The sequence below is a fragment of the Gopherus evgoodei genome, chromosome 3 (assembly GCF_007399415.2).
Source record: "Gopherus evgoodei ecotype Sinaloan lineage chromosome 3, rGopEvg1_v1.p, whole genome shotgun sequence".
Lineage (NCBI taxonomy): Eukaryota > Metazoa > Chordata > Testudines > Testudinidae > Gopherus > Gopherus evgoodei.
Window position 1 is genome coordinate 142,006,008 of NC_044324.1, and position 18,239 is coordinate 142,024,246.

The 18,239-nt window shown below is 44.1% G+C and overlaps 1 protein-coding gene across 2 annotated transcripts in view; it reads left to right on the forward strand.

The window, feature by feature from the left end:
- The first annotated feature begins 10,523 nt into the window (after window positions 1–10,523).
- Window positions 10,524–18,239, forward strand: part of NUP133 (nucleoporin 133) — a 60,435-nt gene continuing 52,719 nt past the window's right edge. The window contains exons 1-4 of one of the 2 annotated variants that reach the window (XM_030556876.1): window positions 10,524–10,785; window positions 13,534–13,652; window positions 15,192–15,295; window positions 17,070–17,177. In XM_030556876.1, the coding sequence (XP_030412736.1) occupies window positions 10,613–10,785; window positions 13,534–13,652; window positions 15,192–15,295; window positions 17,070–17,177 (504 nt within the window). In that variant the 5' untranslated portion in view covers window positions 10,524–10,612. The remainder of the gene's footprint in view (window positions 10,786–13,533; window positions 13,653–15,191; window positions 15,296–17,069; window positions 17,178–18,239) is intronic. The other variant, XM_030556875.1, reaches the window with a different exon arrangement.

The window sequence follows — 18,239 nt, forward strand, 5'->3', positions numbered from 1 at the left end:
TCCACACAGACCGCCAGAACTCAGGCTGCCAGCCCAAACTGCCCAGCCCCGCTCTCCCTGGGGCTTGGGGTGTCTACCCTGCAACCGGGTCCCACCTGCTGTCTCCAATGCCCGGGGTCCTCTGGCCACCATTAGTGAAATTTTTCTGGCGAACCCCCAGTAACGTTCCGCAAACCCCCAGGGGTTTGCGAACCCCAGTTTGGGAACCACTGGTATAGAGCAGGGGTCAGCAACCTATGGCACACGCAAGGCCGGCTCCAGGCCCCAGCATGCCAAGCGCGTGCTTGGGGCAGCATGCCACGGGGGGCGCTCTGCCGGTTGCCGGGAGGGCGGCAGGCGGCTCCGGTGGACGTCCCGCAGGCATGCCTGCGGCAGGTCCACCGGAGCCGCAGGACCAGCTGACCGTCCACAGAAACGCCTGCGGCAGGTCCACCGGAGCCGCGGGACCAGCTGACCATCCGCAGAAACGCCTGTGGGAGGTCCACCGGAGCCGCGGGACCGGCAAGCAGCAGAGTGCCCCCTGCGGTGTGCCACCGTGCTTGGGGCGGCGAAATGGCTAGAGCTGGCCCTGGGCACACGTGCCAAAGGTGGAATGCCAGCTGATTTTTGATGCTCGGGGGTTCCGGCTGCTGCCTCATTGCCAGCTGAGGTCCCAGCCGCCGGCCCCATTCAGCGCCCGCTACTCGCCTGGGGAGCCCCAAGGAACCCCAGGCTGGCAGCAGGCTAGGCAGGCCGGTGGCTGAGACCCCGGCTGAGCCACTCAACCCACTGTCGGCCTGGGGTTCCATTCACTCAGCTGGCAACAGGCTGAGCGGGACTAAATTCAACTAAAGAGAAAAACAAGAGCAACTAATGACAAAGTGCAAGAACCTCGAGAGCCTCCTGAAGCATGGTGATAGTTTTGATTTAAATGGACTTGAACTGTACGAAGAATTGAGTACACTGTCATCAGTGTTGCCACATGCAAACTTGTTGATATATATATATATATATATATATATATATATATATATATATATATATCCTAATGTGTACATTGCCTCTCATATTCTACTGACAATTCCTGTAACAGTAGCATGAAGAGAACAGAGTTTCTCAAAACTAAAGCTCATTAAAAACTATCTCCGCTCTACAATGAGTCAGGAACGCTTGACTGGTCTTGCTATTCTTGCAATCAAACAAGACATCACTTTGTCTTCATCATACAATGACATTATTACTGATTTTGCACCCAAAAAAGCCAGAAAGATTGCTTTTAATTGAAAACAAATCCTTGTTTCAATACCTCTTCATATAAATTTCCAGTAAAATGGTGACAAATTAAAAAAATTATATTATTTGCACCATTCTGTCAAATCAGAATTTTTTCTATAGTGCTACTTCTTTAGTGCTAGCCCATCAGCATTACAGTGTGCTTCATTAACTTAAACTGGTTTTAATAACATGCATGTGGCAAGTTTTCCAATAGTGTAAGCTTATGTTTGTGTTGCTCAGAGCAAGTCAGGCCCAGGGGCACCAGTTTAATAATCCCGCCTAGGGCACCATAAATCCTAAGGGCGGCCCTGTTGAGGGGGTGCGGGGAGAGAGAAAGGAGGGCGCATTAAAGGAACGCTTGTTTATTGGATTATGTTTTAGTGATTTTGCTCCAGAATGCTTGATTTGTGACTGGGAAACATATAAATATACATTCCTAGTAGGCCAAGATTTTTAAAATGAATTATTTGCCAAGATCATTATCTCACATCATCGCTATCTCCAGCGGTCATTATCTTGGAGAGTTTCTGTACTAAATATTTATTACAATATTAATTTGTACATAAGAATGGCGATACTGGGTCAGACCAATGTTCCATCTAGCCCAGTATCCTGTCTTCTGACAGTGGCCTATGCTAGGTTCTTCAAAAAGAATGAACAGAACAGGCAGTCATAGAGTGATTCATCCATCCTCTGTTGTCCATTCCCAGCTTCCGGTGAACAGAGGCTAGGGACATTCTTTGTTGCATCCCTGCCCATCCTGGCTAATAGCCCTTAATGGAATTATTCTTCATGAACTTATCTAGTTCTTTGAACCCTGTTATAGTTTTAAACTTCAGAAAAGCCACTGGCAAAAAATTCCACAGGTTGGCTGTGTGTTGTGTGAAGAAGTACTTCCTTGTGTTCATTTTAAACCTGCTGCCTATTAATTTCATTAAGTGATCCCTGGTACTTGTGTTATGTGAAGAAGTAAACAACACTTCCTTATTCACTTTCTCCACACCCGTCAAGATTTTATAGCCCTTTATCATATCCCCTCTTACTCATCTCTTTTCCAAGCTGAAACATCCCAGTCTTTTTAAATCTCTCCTCAGATGGAATCTGCTCCATACCCCTAATCATTTTAGTTGCCCTTCTCTGTATCTTTTTCAATTCCAATATATCTTTTTTGAGATGGGGTGACAAGAACTACATACAGTATTCGAGATGTGGGAATACCATGGATTTATATAGTATACGTGGAGGAGCTTGGTTTGCCAGAGTGATCAGCAAAGCCAATGCTGACATCCTCTGTGAAAAGGCTGCAAAACACCAAGCCTCTGGACTGTATCGACGTGCAGAAAGCCCTCTAAGCCAGTAACTGTCAAAGCCAATTTTAGAAGTACTTAATGAGGCAGTTAAGAATGCTGGAGACTCACATGGTTTATGCGAACAAATATGGCTTTTGCATCATACTTTCTATTTAAGCAAGCAATACTACAAACGAGGCCAATGGTAGGGGCATTGTCACTTGCTAATCCTGAAGTTGGACACTGGTTCTAAACAAGACCAGCAAATGCTCACTCTTCGCAAGAAACTCAAGTGACTGGTTAGAAGCATGCAGTGCAACAGTGAAAGACTCAGCAGTTAAAAAAAGTGAAGAACTCTCTGACCACATTCAGAAAATGTTCATACATGACTGATGAATGCACCAGTGCAAATGAGCATCAAAAATTAAGTCATTGCTAGGGCCCTACCAAATTCAGTCTATTTTGTTCAATTTAATGGCCATAGGATTTTTAAAATTGTAAATTTCATGGTATCAGATATTTAAATTTGAAATTTTGCAGTGTTGTAACTGTGAGGATTCTGGCCCAACTCTGAAGGCAGAAGTAAGGATGGCATGGTATTATATCGGTACCTGTATTTTTGCGCTGCTGCTAGCAGGGTGTTGCTTTCAGAGCTGCGTGCCTGACCAGCAGCTGCTGCTCTCTGGCCTCCCACCTCTGAAGGCAGTACAGAAGGGTGGCAATACTGTGACCCCACTACAATAACCTTGTGAAACCCCCCCACAATTTGAGAAATGTTGGTCTCCCCTGTGAAATCTATATAGTATAGGGTAAAAGTACACAAAAGACCAGATGTCATGGTCCGTGACACATTTTTCTCGGCTATGAATTTGGTAGGGCCCTAGTCATTGTATGTGTTATCTTGATGTCAGTGGTAGGTGAGTTGATGCATTTCTAGATGTTCAGAGTATAGAAGACATTGGCTGCATCTGTTACAACCCATATCTTAGAAGAGTTAAATGCTTGTAAATTGAACCCCAAAGAGATGGCAGCTTGTGCAGTTGATGGAGGGGCAAACTTCTTTGGAAGACATGGTGGAATACAAGCTTTGACCAGAGAAAAGTGTAATCCTACTCTCTCTTATACATACTGCAAAGGCCATCTACTCCAACTAGCACTAGTACAAGCTGCAGAATCTTCAAAAGACATTAAAAAGCCATACATTTAATGTCTTAGTAATGTTCTTTTTTTCAGCAACAGTCCAAAAGGACTGAATGTCTTGGAAAATATAGAAGATACACTAGGACTGAAGTTAAAATTAATCCAACCTGGGAAAACCCGCTGACTTTGTCATGAGTGATCCTTGGCAGTTGTCTTAAAATTACTGCAAGTATTATTATTGGCTTTGGAAAGTATCTACTGAGATGGGACAGATGTAAGTAGTAAGGCTGGTGGACTACATTTGCTACTAAGTTCAGTGAAGATTATTGCCATTCTCTCTCTTATAAGTCTACTGTTGAAACCACTTGGGTCATTAAACAATGCCACCCAAGCACCTGCTACAACAGTGGTACATCTTTGTCCAGTGATAACTCTCTGATCCAAGTTCAGTTTTTATCAATTGAAAACATACTGGAAGAAGCAAATACTTCAGTTCTGAAGTTGATTAATTAAGGCACTTATATTGACTCATTAAGTGAAGAGGCCAAGAAGTGTTTGTTAAGCCATCTGAAAAAGTACACGGACTTGATTCTTACAAATCTACAACAGCAACTTCTGGATTCTACTCAACCTCTACGTAGCTTTTACAGATGCCTGTCTTATAAAACAATGACAGTTGAGTAGAGTGAGGCACTACCAGCAATGGGGCTGCTATGTGATCAGGACAATAGAGAATTTGAACACAGAATGAAACATCATACAATGAACCAATGAAGGTTTTACTTCAGCTTCTACTTTATCATCACTGGTGGTTTGACCCAATCTTTATGCTAGGTTTCCTGGGATGAAAGAAGTAGGAATTCATCTCTTGCTCCTCTCAGTCACAACAGCTACAGTTTAAGATGAGCGTTCTTTTTCCTCACTGAATAGAATTTTGTGTTCTGAAAGAAGTTGCCTTCTGCCTGATCATGAACATATCATGAAGGACTGGAAAGACCAGACACACAAGAAGCTACCAAAGATGAATGCACTGCATTCGAGAAATTCATTAATGGAGTTGTGCAAAATTACAGTAAGAAACCAACAAGGATGTAGCTGTAGTGCTTCATAGTAGGCTTGAGTAGCTAACTTTGTGTGACGATTTTAAAACAGGAGTTAAATCTAATAAAATGATCGTGAAACATTTTTCAGTTTTTACTGTGGTGCCATGCAGCCCACCTGCAGCCTCACGGCCTCACCTCTCATTCCCCTGTTAATTCGAACACCTCCCCTAATTTAAACTCCTGGGGAAAACATTGAAAAAAGGGACAGACCTGAGTGTCCAAACCCAAAGCACAAGCACATGGCTCTACCCAACACATAGACTAATGCAACCAAGGCTGCCAGCAATTGGAAGAAGCAAGACTGAGGTATCACTGAGTATCCTATAACTGAGGTAGAAGGTGTTCAGGAGAAAAGGAGATAGCCTGGCCCACCTGTGACTGAGAAAATCCTAGGGAGGAAGCTGGTTAAAGAGGCTTGGGGCTGTAAGCAAAGAAACTGCCTCCTGTGTTTTATTTCTTCCTTGGGAAAATAGGTCTTTGTATGTTCCTTGTAAATAAACAAGTGGGGGAGGAATAAAATAAAAAAGTACCTACCCCTCCATCTCACTTTGCTGGGGCAACCTGCAACACCCCAAATTTGACCTGAGTGGTTAGACAAATGGGGTAGCTGTCATAAATAGTACCTCATCCAGTCTAGTATTGCATCTCCAACAGAGGCCTTTATCAGATCTGCCACAGGAATTATCCACCTTTTTCTTACCTAGGCTCCATGTGTGATTTTTCCCAAACTAATCCTCCTCAGATAAACCCAAGTCCTTTGGGTAAGTCCCAGGGTACCTCAAAATAGTTGCTTTGGAAATCAGTGCAATGGCTTATGGGGCATACATAGCAGCAGTAGATAACAGGCTGCAAGTAACTAAAACTCTTTGTAGTGAAAATTAGGCACCCAAGACAATTTGCTAGGAAAGCTTTTGAAGTTAGAAACAATTGGTTCAGAGGAAGGCAAACTAATACTCAACCCAGTGATGCATGTACCATATCTCTAAAATTACCTTTGTTGTGAGCAATGTAACTTATTTTTGTCCAAGTTAACTATGTTCTACACAGATTTGTTGTTATTCACCTTTAATGTTGAAGATGACATTAGAAATAAGGAATTATGAAAGTGAAGTTATAGAAAAAAACATTATAGATGTGCAGTAGCATCTCCATATTAGGTAAAGATTCAGTTTTTCCATTCAAAGCAGACATTTAGCTGCACTGCTTTGTATGAAGAATACAGATTTGGGGAAAGCACACTTACAGCATCTACTCTAGGGAGATTGAAATTTAATTGTCTGGGGATTTTTAACTAAATCTGTTACTCAGTTTATGAGAGAAAATTAATTAAAACAGGATTTTAAAGACATTTTTCTTTACTTTTTGCTAACAGCTGGTTTGCGTCAGTCACACTTTTCACAAAATCATTGCCAGCATTTTTCAAATATACCTTCAAAGAAATTAGGCTGCAAATCAGGAAAGCTATTACTGTTTTTTCCTATCTTCTCCATTATATTCATAATTTTCCCGTATAAGAAATGGCTGCTAGTATAATTTTTTTTTTAATTTTTAATTGGATTGAAGCTACCCAATGGGACTGAAACGGATTTGGAGAGCAGAAGAGACTTCAGGCTGCATCTCCATGGTTAGATAATTGTAACAGCAGACCTCAAGCAGCTGGGAAGAACCACATGGATATAGCCACAAACTTGGAACTATATTGGTTGGGCGATGCGGGTGAGCAGCCACCAGGGAGCATCATGCAGCATCAGGAACGAACGAACGAATGCATGCACACACACGCACACACACACCCCACAACCCAGGCACAAGTAGCACCCCTCCCATTGCAAACATAAGCACTTCTTCATACTTCACACGCAGGGCCGTCCTTAGGATTTATGGTGCCCTAGGTGAGATGGCCCACCCCCTTCCCCATACCAAACACAAATAAGTTGTCACACATAATTGTCAACAACTTAATTTTCTGTTTTTGGCTAAGATATTGATTTAAAAAAATATTGAAATTGAATTCAGGATTGTTAGCAAACATTTTTGGCAAACAAATTTGTTAAATGACAATCTAAATGGCAACACAGTACTGCTTTCATGCTTGGCTCACCCCCCCAGCCTGCTGGTCCAACAGCTGCAGTAGAGGAGGAGATAGGTGGAAAACTGCAGGACCCCAAAATCCACCTCTTGGGGTGCAGAGTGGCAACAGCAGCAGCAAACCCTCAGGTTTGATCACATGCCAATGGACACCACCGCCAGCCCAACAGACCATGGTGAAGTTAGCATAGCATCTGATCTCAGAGACGGGGCACCCATGGTGCCACAGCAGCTCATCCTGCCCTGTGCAGCTCCCCCCCGGATGAGATGGATCGCTGTCAGCCCGGTGGAGAGACGCGCTCCCTAGCCAAGGTGACCAGATCGATATCCTGATTTTATAGGGCCAGCCCTGATATTTGGGGCTTTGTCTCATATAGGTACCAATTACCCCCACCTAGGGTGACCAGACAGCAAGTGTGAAAAATCAGGATGGCGGTGGGGGGAATAGGAGCCTATGTAAGAAAAAAACTCAAAAATCAGGACTGTCCCTATAAAATCGGGACATCTGGTCACCCTACAGATGAGTTCCTTTCCCCACCCCTTCCCAGAGACCACAGCAGCCAATCCCCTCCCTCAGACTGTACTGTATTCGGCTCTCTCTAGGACCCAGCAGCCCTGCTCTTACATGCTCCACTGCTTCCTGTCTGTCCAGGCTCCCAACAGAGCGGTGCCCCCAGACCTAGTGGTGCCCTAGGCGGCTGCCTAGTCTGCCTATGGCTAAGGACGGCCCTGCCCCTCAAAGCTGTTGTCTTTGGTCAGTGGAGACCCAGAGTTCAGAGGTGCTTTCATGTGAGTCCACTTCCCACCCTGGGGGCAGGGAGGAGAAGGCACCTGGCTTGTTCCCCCAGCTGCTTGCTCTAGCAACTGTTGTTTGTTGTGCCACTGTTCACTGCACTGCTCTATTGCTGATGGTCCTGCGCTGTCATCTTCTGATGCCACCTGCCACTGTGACATCTGTAAGTCAGTGTCTTGAGATTCCACCCAGGTCTCAGTGCTAGTGCAGGTTGGGCTGTTTCTTCCACAGAAATACTATCCCACAGCAGGTCTAAGCACTTAGACCTGATTATCAGTGATTTCAGCTCCAGGGCTACTTAAAAAAAAATGGCTGCTACTCTGAAACCTTAAAAAAACCAAAGACTCTCTATGGAGCCTAATCAGTTCTATGTTTAAACAGGGGAGAGGGCAGGCCAAACAGTGCCTGTGACTCTTAGACAGAGCCCACCCTCTCTTGTCACTGGGATCTGGCATCCAAGCCCCCTGCTTAGCGAGTGCAGTTCAGTTGAGAGTGACCAATGCTTAATTTGTAATGAAAGAGGTGCCAGGACTCAAGCAAGTTTTTTACTTTCATAACTGATGTGGCAAGCCCAGATGTCCCAGGGCTATGAACTGCCACGCCTAGCTATGCTGAGGCTCAGCCCTGGCATACACTGGCACAAATTAAGCAGAGTGTGACCCCTCCCCCCCACTCTGGACAAGCTAAGTACAGTTCTGCTGTCCTTTACTCATATAGTAAGGATAACATTTCATTACTCCTGCATTCAATACTACAGTGATTTGTAACTCAACACCAGCCAAAATTGATCACCTAGGCAACACAGCTTTGCTGGATACCTAGGCAGAGTAGGTATGTTCATGTAAATAGTCTGATCCTGAAGCCTTTCCCCATTTCTTTTCGGCTCATTACTGGCTGTCAGGGGAAGGCTCCCTCAGACCTCGCTTACAAATCATAACTTGACATTATTAAGTTGGCCAACATCACCAAACTGAATGTGTCAACATTGTCATAAAAAATAAAACAGCTGCGTCAGAAGCTAAACTTTGTTCATACTTTTCAAACCTACTATGCTTTTTCGGTATTTTATCATATACTATCTATGCTTTTAAAGTCTGTATTAATGTTAAGTCAAATTTCCAACAGACTAAATAGGCAACACTGCATGTAACCAGCTGACCTCTTGGTGGATGATGGGGAAATTCAGGAGGGGCGTAGGGAAATCTCTGCCTTCTTTCCATTCACTCAGAATGAAAGGGGTTTGGGCAAACCTCACGCTTGACATCAGGGCTGGCCCTAGACCACATGGCGCCTCAGGCAAGGAACAGCTTCAGTTCTCCCTACCCCTGCCATTTGTTAAACTTTTGACTCCCTTATTTTTTATTGCATTTTGTAGCCCATTTCACAAGTTCAATGTTAAACATAGTTCTCAGAAAGTCTGGAAGGTTCCACGAGATTCTACAAAGATCCAAAACATTCCAGGAGGTTAGTGAAAAGTGAATCCGTGTATTGACTACCCGAAACATGTTACTTCAAATATGCTATTTTCCCTTTTGCCACTAACAAAAACAAACCCCAAACCCAACCCAACCCACCCCAGGCGGTCACCTGCCCCTAAAACTGGCCTTGCCTGACCCCAAGGCTTAATCCAAGCCCAGATGAGGATGCTGATGGACTGAGTGAGTCTGGTCAGAAAACCTGCAAGACATGGAGCTCAGTTCCATGCCCCCCAACTCAGTCAGCACGCCTGTGGGCCATGGTCAGAGAACGCTCCTTCCTGCTGTTGCCGGCAGATAACTGCCTGAGGCCAAGCAACAGCGGGGGGGTCCGTCGTCTGGTGTGCCGCGCCAATAAACACACCAGGGTGGAGAAGCAAACCAAGTTTATTTGAGATCTCAAAGCGGTGCAGGGAGATTGACTCAAATCAAGCACACCTAAAACAAGCAGTCTGTTCCTTTATATCCATGAGAACTTTTCTCACTGACTAGCAATCCCCCGTTTCCCCTCCCTCCTCCTCCTTCCTCCCCCTGTAGCAATTCCGTAAGCGCAGGTGCATTAAGTAATCTTGGCCGCAGCAGCTCGTTAGTAAGTTTTCCTTCTGCAAGTTATCTTGTCCTTCTGCTAAAGGTGCACAAGCTTCATTATTTCTGCTATAGACCAGTTAGAACTGTTGCAACTGATAACGGCTGTTACCCCTGGCCTTTTAGGTCGATTAAAGTTCAGACATGGAGGGACTCTTGTCTGCTGAGGCCTAAAACCAGGAAGGCTCCATACTCTTGTGGCCTTCCACCCTCCCGAGTTATGTAGGGTTATGCTTAGTGACACCAACACTGCTGAGACTATCCACAAGTTGGAGCTGGCTGTGCCATAAGTAGGGTTGCCAACTTTGGTTGGACATATTCCTGCAGGTTTCAGAACATGACATAAGCTTTAAGTCCTGGAGACTCCATGACAATGCTGGAGACATGGTAGCACAGGGGCGTAGGGGGTTTCCCCACAAGAGTTCAGTCCCTCTATCATGGTATGGGGATCACCCGGCCCTGGCGGCACCGCCACTGCCCCCGCGCGGCGCGGGAACCTGTGCAACCCGCCCCTGCAGCGCTCTGCCCGGACGCTGTCAGGCACTCCGGAGCCCTGTCCAGCCCCTTGCTTGTGCCAAGCGTCACTCCCGGCTCGGCGGCAGCTGGGTTGCTGGTGCCCCTTCCCCCCGCCCGCAGCGCGAGCTATCACCTCGGCGGAGCCCCCTTCCCACTGCCCCCGCCTGCAGCCGGAGGCGCGCGCCGGGGCGCCAGCTGACTCCTCCCTCTCTCGGGAGCGGGGCCGGGAGTGTGACGTAGGCCGTTGCGACGCCCGCAGCTGAGCGTGTGGCTCGCGTAGGTTGGCGGCGCGCGCACGAGGCCCGGCACTGGCAGTTGGTGCCCAGGCGCTGTTGAGCTCGTGCCAGCTCCCTCCCTGCAGCTCCTGCCATGTTCCCTGCCGCCCCCGGCTCCCCGCGCACCCCGGGCGGCCCGGCCCGCAGGCCCCTCGGTCCCGCTGCCGTCTCCGTTGCCCGGCCGGGCGGCAGGAAGAGCCTGGCGGCGGTCGGCTCCCCGGGGCTGTTCTCCCCGGTGGGGAGGCGGAGCGGCTCCCTGTCGGCGCGGTGAGTTCCCGGCGGGGGCGGGGTGCTCGGTGCTCCAGAGCGGGGCTTAGGGGGGCCGCGGCTTGTTTGTCCCCCCCAGAGCGGCCGTCCCCGTCCCCCGGCGCTGCCCAGCTCCTGGCATGTCAGCGCTGTGCGTCGTAACCGCGGGGCTGCTGCCTGGGAGAGCCGCGGCCCGAGGCACTGAGCTGCCTGCCGGCTCGGGAAGCCGTCCCCACATCAAACCATCCCTTCGCTGCAAAGGGCTAGAAACTGAGTTGGTGTTGTTTAAATTAACAGTCTGCAGTGGGCCCCCTATTCGCAACTGAAAAGCCCCAGTGGGGTAGGTGGGTGAGGTGGGATTTGTAAATCCAGTGTAATTTTGATGTGGTCATCTATATTTTGGTTCTCTTGCTCAATCTGTAAGCCTGCTTTAATATTGCAGTGCTCTTCGGAAACTTGTATGGTTTATTTCATGTTTATAGGGGCCTAGACAGTGGTTCAAGTAATCTGCTTGGTCACCCAGGGGTTTGTGCATTGCCCAATTCCTTTGTGGCGTTGTGCAGAGGACACCCCATTCCTAACGTCGGTGATGTAAGCACAATGTCTGCCCACTTAGATTGTAAGCACTTTGGGGCAAGGATTGTTTTTTGTTCTGTGTTCCTACAGCAGCTAGCACAGTGAGCTCCTGTGCACAACTAAGGCTCCTAACGCTGTGATAATTGAGATAAATAGTGTTTCCTTTAGTTCATGATAGTGTTCATTTTCTGTTTGACATTTCTAAAATTATGGGGCACAGGTCTTTATTAGGTCTTGTGTAATCTTGTGGCTGCTGATAGTAACCCTGAAAGTCACATGAACTGAAGCCTAGCATATGATGATTTCCATTCATTTTATGTCTACAATGATTGTCAGTTGTACCTTTTAAGTTTTTGGGCCTCTGGTTGTCAAAGTTTCCATGAATTTAAAAAAATCACTGTCCAAAAAAACGTACATTGTTCCCTATCCCATATAGGTCAGAAGTGTTATAAATCCAGAACAGTTATATGACCCTCTAGAATTCAATCTCAAAAGTAGTCATTTGCTTTTGAGACTGACAAGTGTTGCTCAGATGACATTTTCAGCCCTGGGGGATTGCTAGACTGAACTTTCAGCCTGTTTAGCATGGCAGCCAATTCTCACTTGTTTTCAGGTTTGGGTTACAGAGAGAGTCTTTCATTCTTTCTGATTGAAACATGGCATTGCAGTGTTTTCTGGCTTGCTGGCAAGGAAAGGGCACACTGCTGAGAAGCAGGGAAAATTTGTAAAGAACTGAATTAGAGTAGAAAGGAATCTAATAGCAGCCTAACAACTTTCTAGAATGAGCTGTGATAATTGAGCCTACAAATTTACCATAGTTTAGAGTTTTATGGTAAAAAGTGCAAGTTCATAAAATGTCACAATAACCTATAACGGGGATTGGCAACCTTTGGCACGCAGCTCAGCAGGTGTAAGCCCCTGGTGGGCCGGGCCAGTTTGTTTACCAGCCGTGTCCACAAGTTCAGCTGATCGCAGCTCACACTGGCCGCGGTTCGCTGCTTCAGGCCATTGGGGGCTGCGGGAAGCAGTGTGGACCGAGTGATGTGCTGGCCACCCTTCCCTGACAGGCCACGTGCCAAAAGTTGCCAATCCCTAACATATAATAACAAATGATGATGGAATAGATGCAACAAAACCAGACAGAGAAACTAGATTAGTCTAAACCAAAAAGTCATTGACATAATCTGTTGAAATTATGCTTGTTAAAAACAGATGATGTGGAGCTAGAAATTAATGTACCAAAATTGGTGTGTCAGATATTAGGCCTAATTGGTGGACAATATGATGAGGGGTATGAGATATTCCACCTTCACCCCCTTTTTGGGTTCTTAAAAGAGAGTCTTTGTTGTGGGGGGAATACAGATCAAAGATCAGACTGAGGCTGCTGGAGTGAGTTTCACCATCATGGCTGTCACCCCCACTGTCTCCTGCGACCCAGGCCTTTTTTGTCCTAATCCTGAGGGATGTCCTGATCAGATGGGGTCAGAGGGAGTGATCCAGGTGATATTGCTACCCCCTACCAGCTCCAGCTATATCCCCAACACCACCTGAGATAAAACGGGATCTGACTTTTACAGAAGCAGGAATAACATCAGTTCCAGCCCATCTCAACTAATTTATTTTCATTTCCCCAAAAGGAGTTCTACATTTTTAAAAGCAGTAACAGCTGCAGCTCGTACCAACCAACTTCTTCTCTTTTACCCAACAGGACAGATATTGCCATCTTTAATATCATCTGAGAGACTCACAAAGTATTTTTTTCCTTCTAAAACTCTTTCCAGCTAAAAGTTTTGCTGTGACAAGCGCCAGTGTGACTAGCATGTTGTCGACAGGAAAGCCGACAAACAGCGGCTACACTGCATGACTTAGCGGCACGGCTGTAGTGACACAGCCATGTCGCGAAACGCTGTGTACTGTAGACATAACCTTTGTTTATTGTTGGATTGTGACTGGGTTATGTTAACACTTTTGGTCCATTTATTCCATCTAAATTAATACAACAAGGGAAACCTAATATACTGACTTGTCTTGAGTGTTCCCAAAGCTATGCACTTGTGCCCCTTTTTCACAAACCTGGCCATTTAATCAAATCTATCTTTTAAACAATTAAAAATGAAATAAATATTGTATATTAAAATTGCAGGAGACATAGTGGAAAATTAATCACAGCTGGTGTGTATTTTTTTTTTTTAGAGCCACACCCACAAGGGTCATACAACATCCTTCAGCCAGTGAGACTATCAACTATGATGTTAAGAGTTTTGGATCCTCTCTCCCTGTTAAGGTTATGGAGGCCCTAAGAATGGCTGATGGTAAGGTTTGCATTTCTATTTTCTCCACATGGGAATTGGATTAGATAAAGGAAAAATGATTAATCTCTTTATACTTGTAAATAGTTGATTTTTGAGTGAGGAGGAGGAGAAGATAGCACCTCTTTTTAACTGCATACAGTAAGTCACTTGTTTGAGCATTTGTAAGCTTCAAAACGTGTAAAACTGTAATTGTTTATGACCAGAACAACTCAGCTACTTTCTTTCAAATATCAGTCATCTGGATATCAATTAATTCAGTAACAGACTTCTTGTGAAAAGTAGAACTATTGCATTATATTTTTGTTTTATTTGTAATATCAGAGAGTATCATATAGACCAAGCAAAACAAGTACCTTCAAAGTCCTAAGTTAAAAAAGGACAACCATCCTTAATTGTTTCTTGTTTTGCACTTGGTGGATGATGCCATCAATCGTGCTGAATAGGTGCATAGCATGTGTGCACAGTACTGTATTTTTATGCATAATTGGACAGTATCCATTGTTCCAAATTTTTTACCTTCAAAACAATAACAAATGCAAATGGCTTCTAAAATTCAAGACTTGGGCACCACACTACTGGAAATGATTAGAATGAGCTAAAACTGGTCTGTTTTGAGAGTGCAATGCAAAACTTTACGAAAAAGTCTTCCCTCAATAGCAAAGGCTGAACTAATATAAAAAAAAAATCTCTTCCAAATATAAATAGCTGAATCTAGGAATGATGAAGAAGCTGGATCCTTTATGGTCAAAATTAATGGAAGTCCCAATTTTAAATTTGGCACCTAGATAATATAGTTAGAGGCATATTAAAAATGCCTAAACTAGTATCTAAAAGGGGATTTTGAGTGTCAGATCCAAAGGATTGAGTAAGTAAATCAACTTGTGTATATGTTTGTCTATCTTTTTTTATTTCTTTCCTTTATTTTTTACCTATCTCAAACTTTAGGTGCTTTAATAGTTTTTTAAGAACACATAATCCAAACTGTTAAAACACAAATACATCAGCTTGATATAACCCAATCCCACATAATAGTATAAAATAGCAGATAAATAGAAAAAGGTACTCGTTATTCTCTTCTTATCATTCTCCAAAAATCCTGGAAAATGGGCTTTGTCTTGAAACCAAGAATCTCTTCAGAGATTTTTCTCTACATTGCTATTTCTTTTTTATAATGGTTCACTCTTTTTTAGGTTTACATTATATCTCCAGTAATTTTAAGTAATTTCCTCAGTGATTCTGCTGCGCTCAATTCTTATCTAATAAGATGTAAATGGGTCATTTTCTTGGAGTGACTTACATTTCTCTCACAAAAGTTGAAAGTATGTTACACTGAAATGTATTTTAAACAATATTTGGTAAATGAGTGTCTTGCATTTAATTAGCTAAAGGACAGAGAATTTTTTATGTGGCATTGGGTCTATTAGAAAAAAATTTCCTCTTTTCCTACCAAAATGAAGATTTGGTAGTTTAAAGATTATTCTACAGAGTTTTAGAAGTCTTATTGCATCATGAAATTTTATATGGTCTTTTTGGATGTAGCTGATGACCCGTTAAGCGTGCAGGTGGATGAAAGTGGATGGGCCTGGCTAGTCTACAAAGAGAGGCTGATTATTTGGAAGATTGGTCAATCACCAGTTTCTAAGGTAAATGGGCTGTCAAAATGATGATGAAAAAGTGGATGTGTATGTGTTATGCTAATTGAGCAAGTCTTTCAGTTGTGTAGTTTGACCCAAGGGATAGTCGACGAACTGAGACCCATAACTCACATGAAAAAGATGAATGGGTTTGTATCGAATCGGTGGTAGCAACTCCATAAGAAAGGTGAAAGCTTGCTGTTAGAACTTAACTCCTGTATTTTCTCTCTGTGCAACTTTAATATTGTATTGGTTTTTTTTATTTAATAGATGTCTCAAGGCAGATGCACTCTAGTGATTTAAATAATGTTTTTAGAAATTAGCTAATATATTAAGATTGGTTTTGATAATCCTGTGCCTGCTCTTCAACATGTGCCGTGAAAAATGAATCTGTATAAGCCTCTTGTATTGTGAGTGGATGTTTTGATTAATTTTCTTTTGTCAAGAAAATATTTTTACCTATGCACCAAAAAACACTTAAGTGAAAAAACACTTCAGTGCATAGCAGTTAACATCTGTGGGAGCCTGTAGTTGTTATAGCAATAAGGAATAGAGACATTCTCCAGCCTCTCTTGATGATAGGGAGTATCTCTCTCCTCCTCAGTCAAATACAGTGTGTATTTTCCTTCCCTATTCAATAGTCATGATTTTCTCAAGCACATTTCTTGGAATGATTTTACCATCTTGTATTTGAAAATGTATAAACAGTGTTCTGGCTAAAAGGCTTCAAATAAACCTGCTTTGTCCATTGTAGTGTTGAGAAGCACTCTTACCCTGTGTAATTTGTGAATTGTGTTTGAAAATAGCTCAGAAATGTATTTACATATTATCAGCTGGTTATAGTATGGCAATCTTGCTAAAAATGACATTTGTGACACTCCATATGGGGACCTAATGTTAGAACTTAAGATAGTTTAAAAGCAAAAAATTGGTTCAAAATTCAGAGCTTACATTTTTTAAAAGAAAGTGCTTGATACATTAACAGTATTGTTCTGATTGGTAAAGCCATATTAGTGCAAAATAAAAAGTAGTTCTGTTATTTTTAATTTTTATTCCAGTAGCACCCAAACCCTCCCCTCCCCTCCCCCCCCAACCAGGATTAGGGCTCCATTGTGCTGGGTGCTGTATAAGCAGATAATGATATAGTCTGTACTCTAGAGCATTCAATCTAAAAGACTCGAGCAAATGAAGGATTGGGGAGATGGTAATAACATACATGCAGATGAACTTGATGATTAGCACAGGTTATTAGTTGTATTTTTTTTTAATTGGGGGTAAAGGTGGGGTGAATTTATGTTCTTTAACAATGGGTTATCCTGGAAGCCTCATACTACTGCCAAGCTGGGGCTATTGTATCTTCTCTAGCCTTCGCCTCCTGAAGAATTTCTCCAAGTGCTGAGGGAGCATCATCTGAAAAATGGCTGGCATTATAAATTACATTTAAGACATTTTAATAAAGAAATAAGTTCAGTGAAACAATTGCCTGCTTGTTGGCAGATACAAGTTGCTGTCTGGTTGACAGAAGAGTGGAATCTAGAGTTCCTGTGTTTGTCATTAAGATGGGACTGAAGCATACCTGGGTATTTATTTTAACGCAAATGTGACTGTATTCTGATAATCCTCTCTAAAACCCTTTGCTGTAGTTTCATGTAATTTGAGTAATTAAATCCTTTTACCTTAGAGCCTACTGTCAGAACAAAAATTAGTAGAATTTGTAAAATGGATATACAAATGACTTTGTCGAGGCATGTTTATAGTAGTGTCTCTTTATTCCTCGTTGTAGTTATCAGTATGCAAGGAACTACAGTTGCCATCCAGTGATTTCCAGTGGAGTTCTAGCTTGGCAGCTATATCCTGTCTCAGTACCTCAAGTGAAGTACCTTCTCTGCAGGTGAGCAACTTAACAATTTTAGAAAAAACAACATCTATGAATATCCTTCTTTGTCATTTGTTCATTTGGAAACTGCATTCCCTGTGTTATAATTAAGCTTGGCAGGATTCAGTTTTAATCGATAACTGTCAATAAACATCGATTTCTGTTGACACACTGAAATTGACGAAAAAACATTGGTCAGTAACTGTCAGTGTGCCTATAGGGATCTGGTGTCACCAGCCCTGCGACCCTGGAGGGAGTCCTCTGCAGCCCTGCTGTCACGGGAGTGAGTGGGTCAGTCTGTGGCAGTGGAGCTGTGCTGTGCTGCCTCTGGGTTGGTGACCCCTGATCCCTGCACACAAGGTGCAAGGGGAGGCTGCAGTCTTGGAAGGGCAGAGCAGAGATCTCTGTCCAGGACTATGAGGAAGAGGAAGAGTCCCTGGCTGTGGGTGTGGCTGCCCCACTGCTGAGTGGCTTATGTGGCAGTGCAGGGAGCCCTCTGTAGCACTGCTGTCATGGATTCTCACTCACCATCTGGGAATGCTGGGTGGTCTCTGCTTTGCTCCACCAGGATGACAGCCTTCTCTGCTCCTTGTGTAGGGATGTGGTATCAATGGCCATGTAGGGGATCTCTCGGCAGCTCTCCTCTCACAGTCTCACTCATTCATGAGCCAGGAGTGTGGGAGCCATTCTGAGGCAGGAACTGTTTGGCAATGGGGTGGTGTTGCCTGTGGCTTGGGGTCCTTGGCATCTTTGCTATCCTGGTCGGGGGTCTCTGCTCTTCCATTGGCTGCACAGGCAGCACCCTGCAGCCTCGTTGTCAGAACTGCCCTAACCAAAAAGGAATTTGAAGAGTAACTAGCAAATGACACAAAAACTAACAGCAAAAATATTTGTAAGTACATTAGAAGCAGGAAGCCTGCCAAACAATCAGTGGGGCCACTGGATGATCAGGGTAGTAAAAGAGCACTCAAGGAAGACAAGGCCATTGCAGAAATGAATTCTTTTCATTGGTCTTCACTGTAGAGGATGTGTGGGTGATTCCCACACCTGAGTCATTGTTTTAGATGACAGATCTGA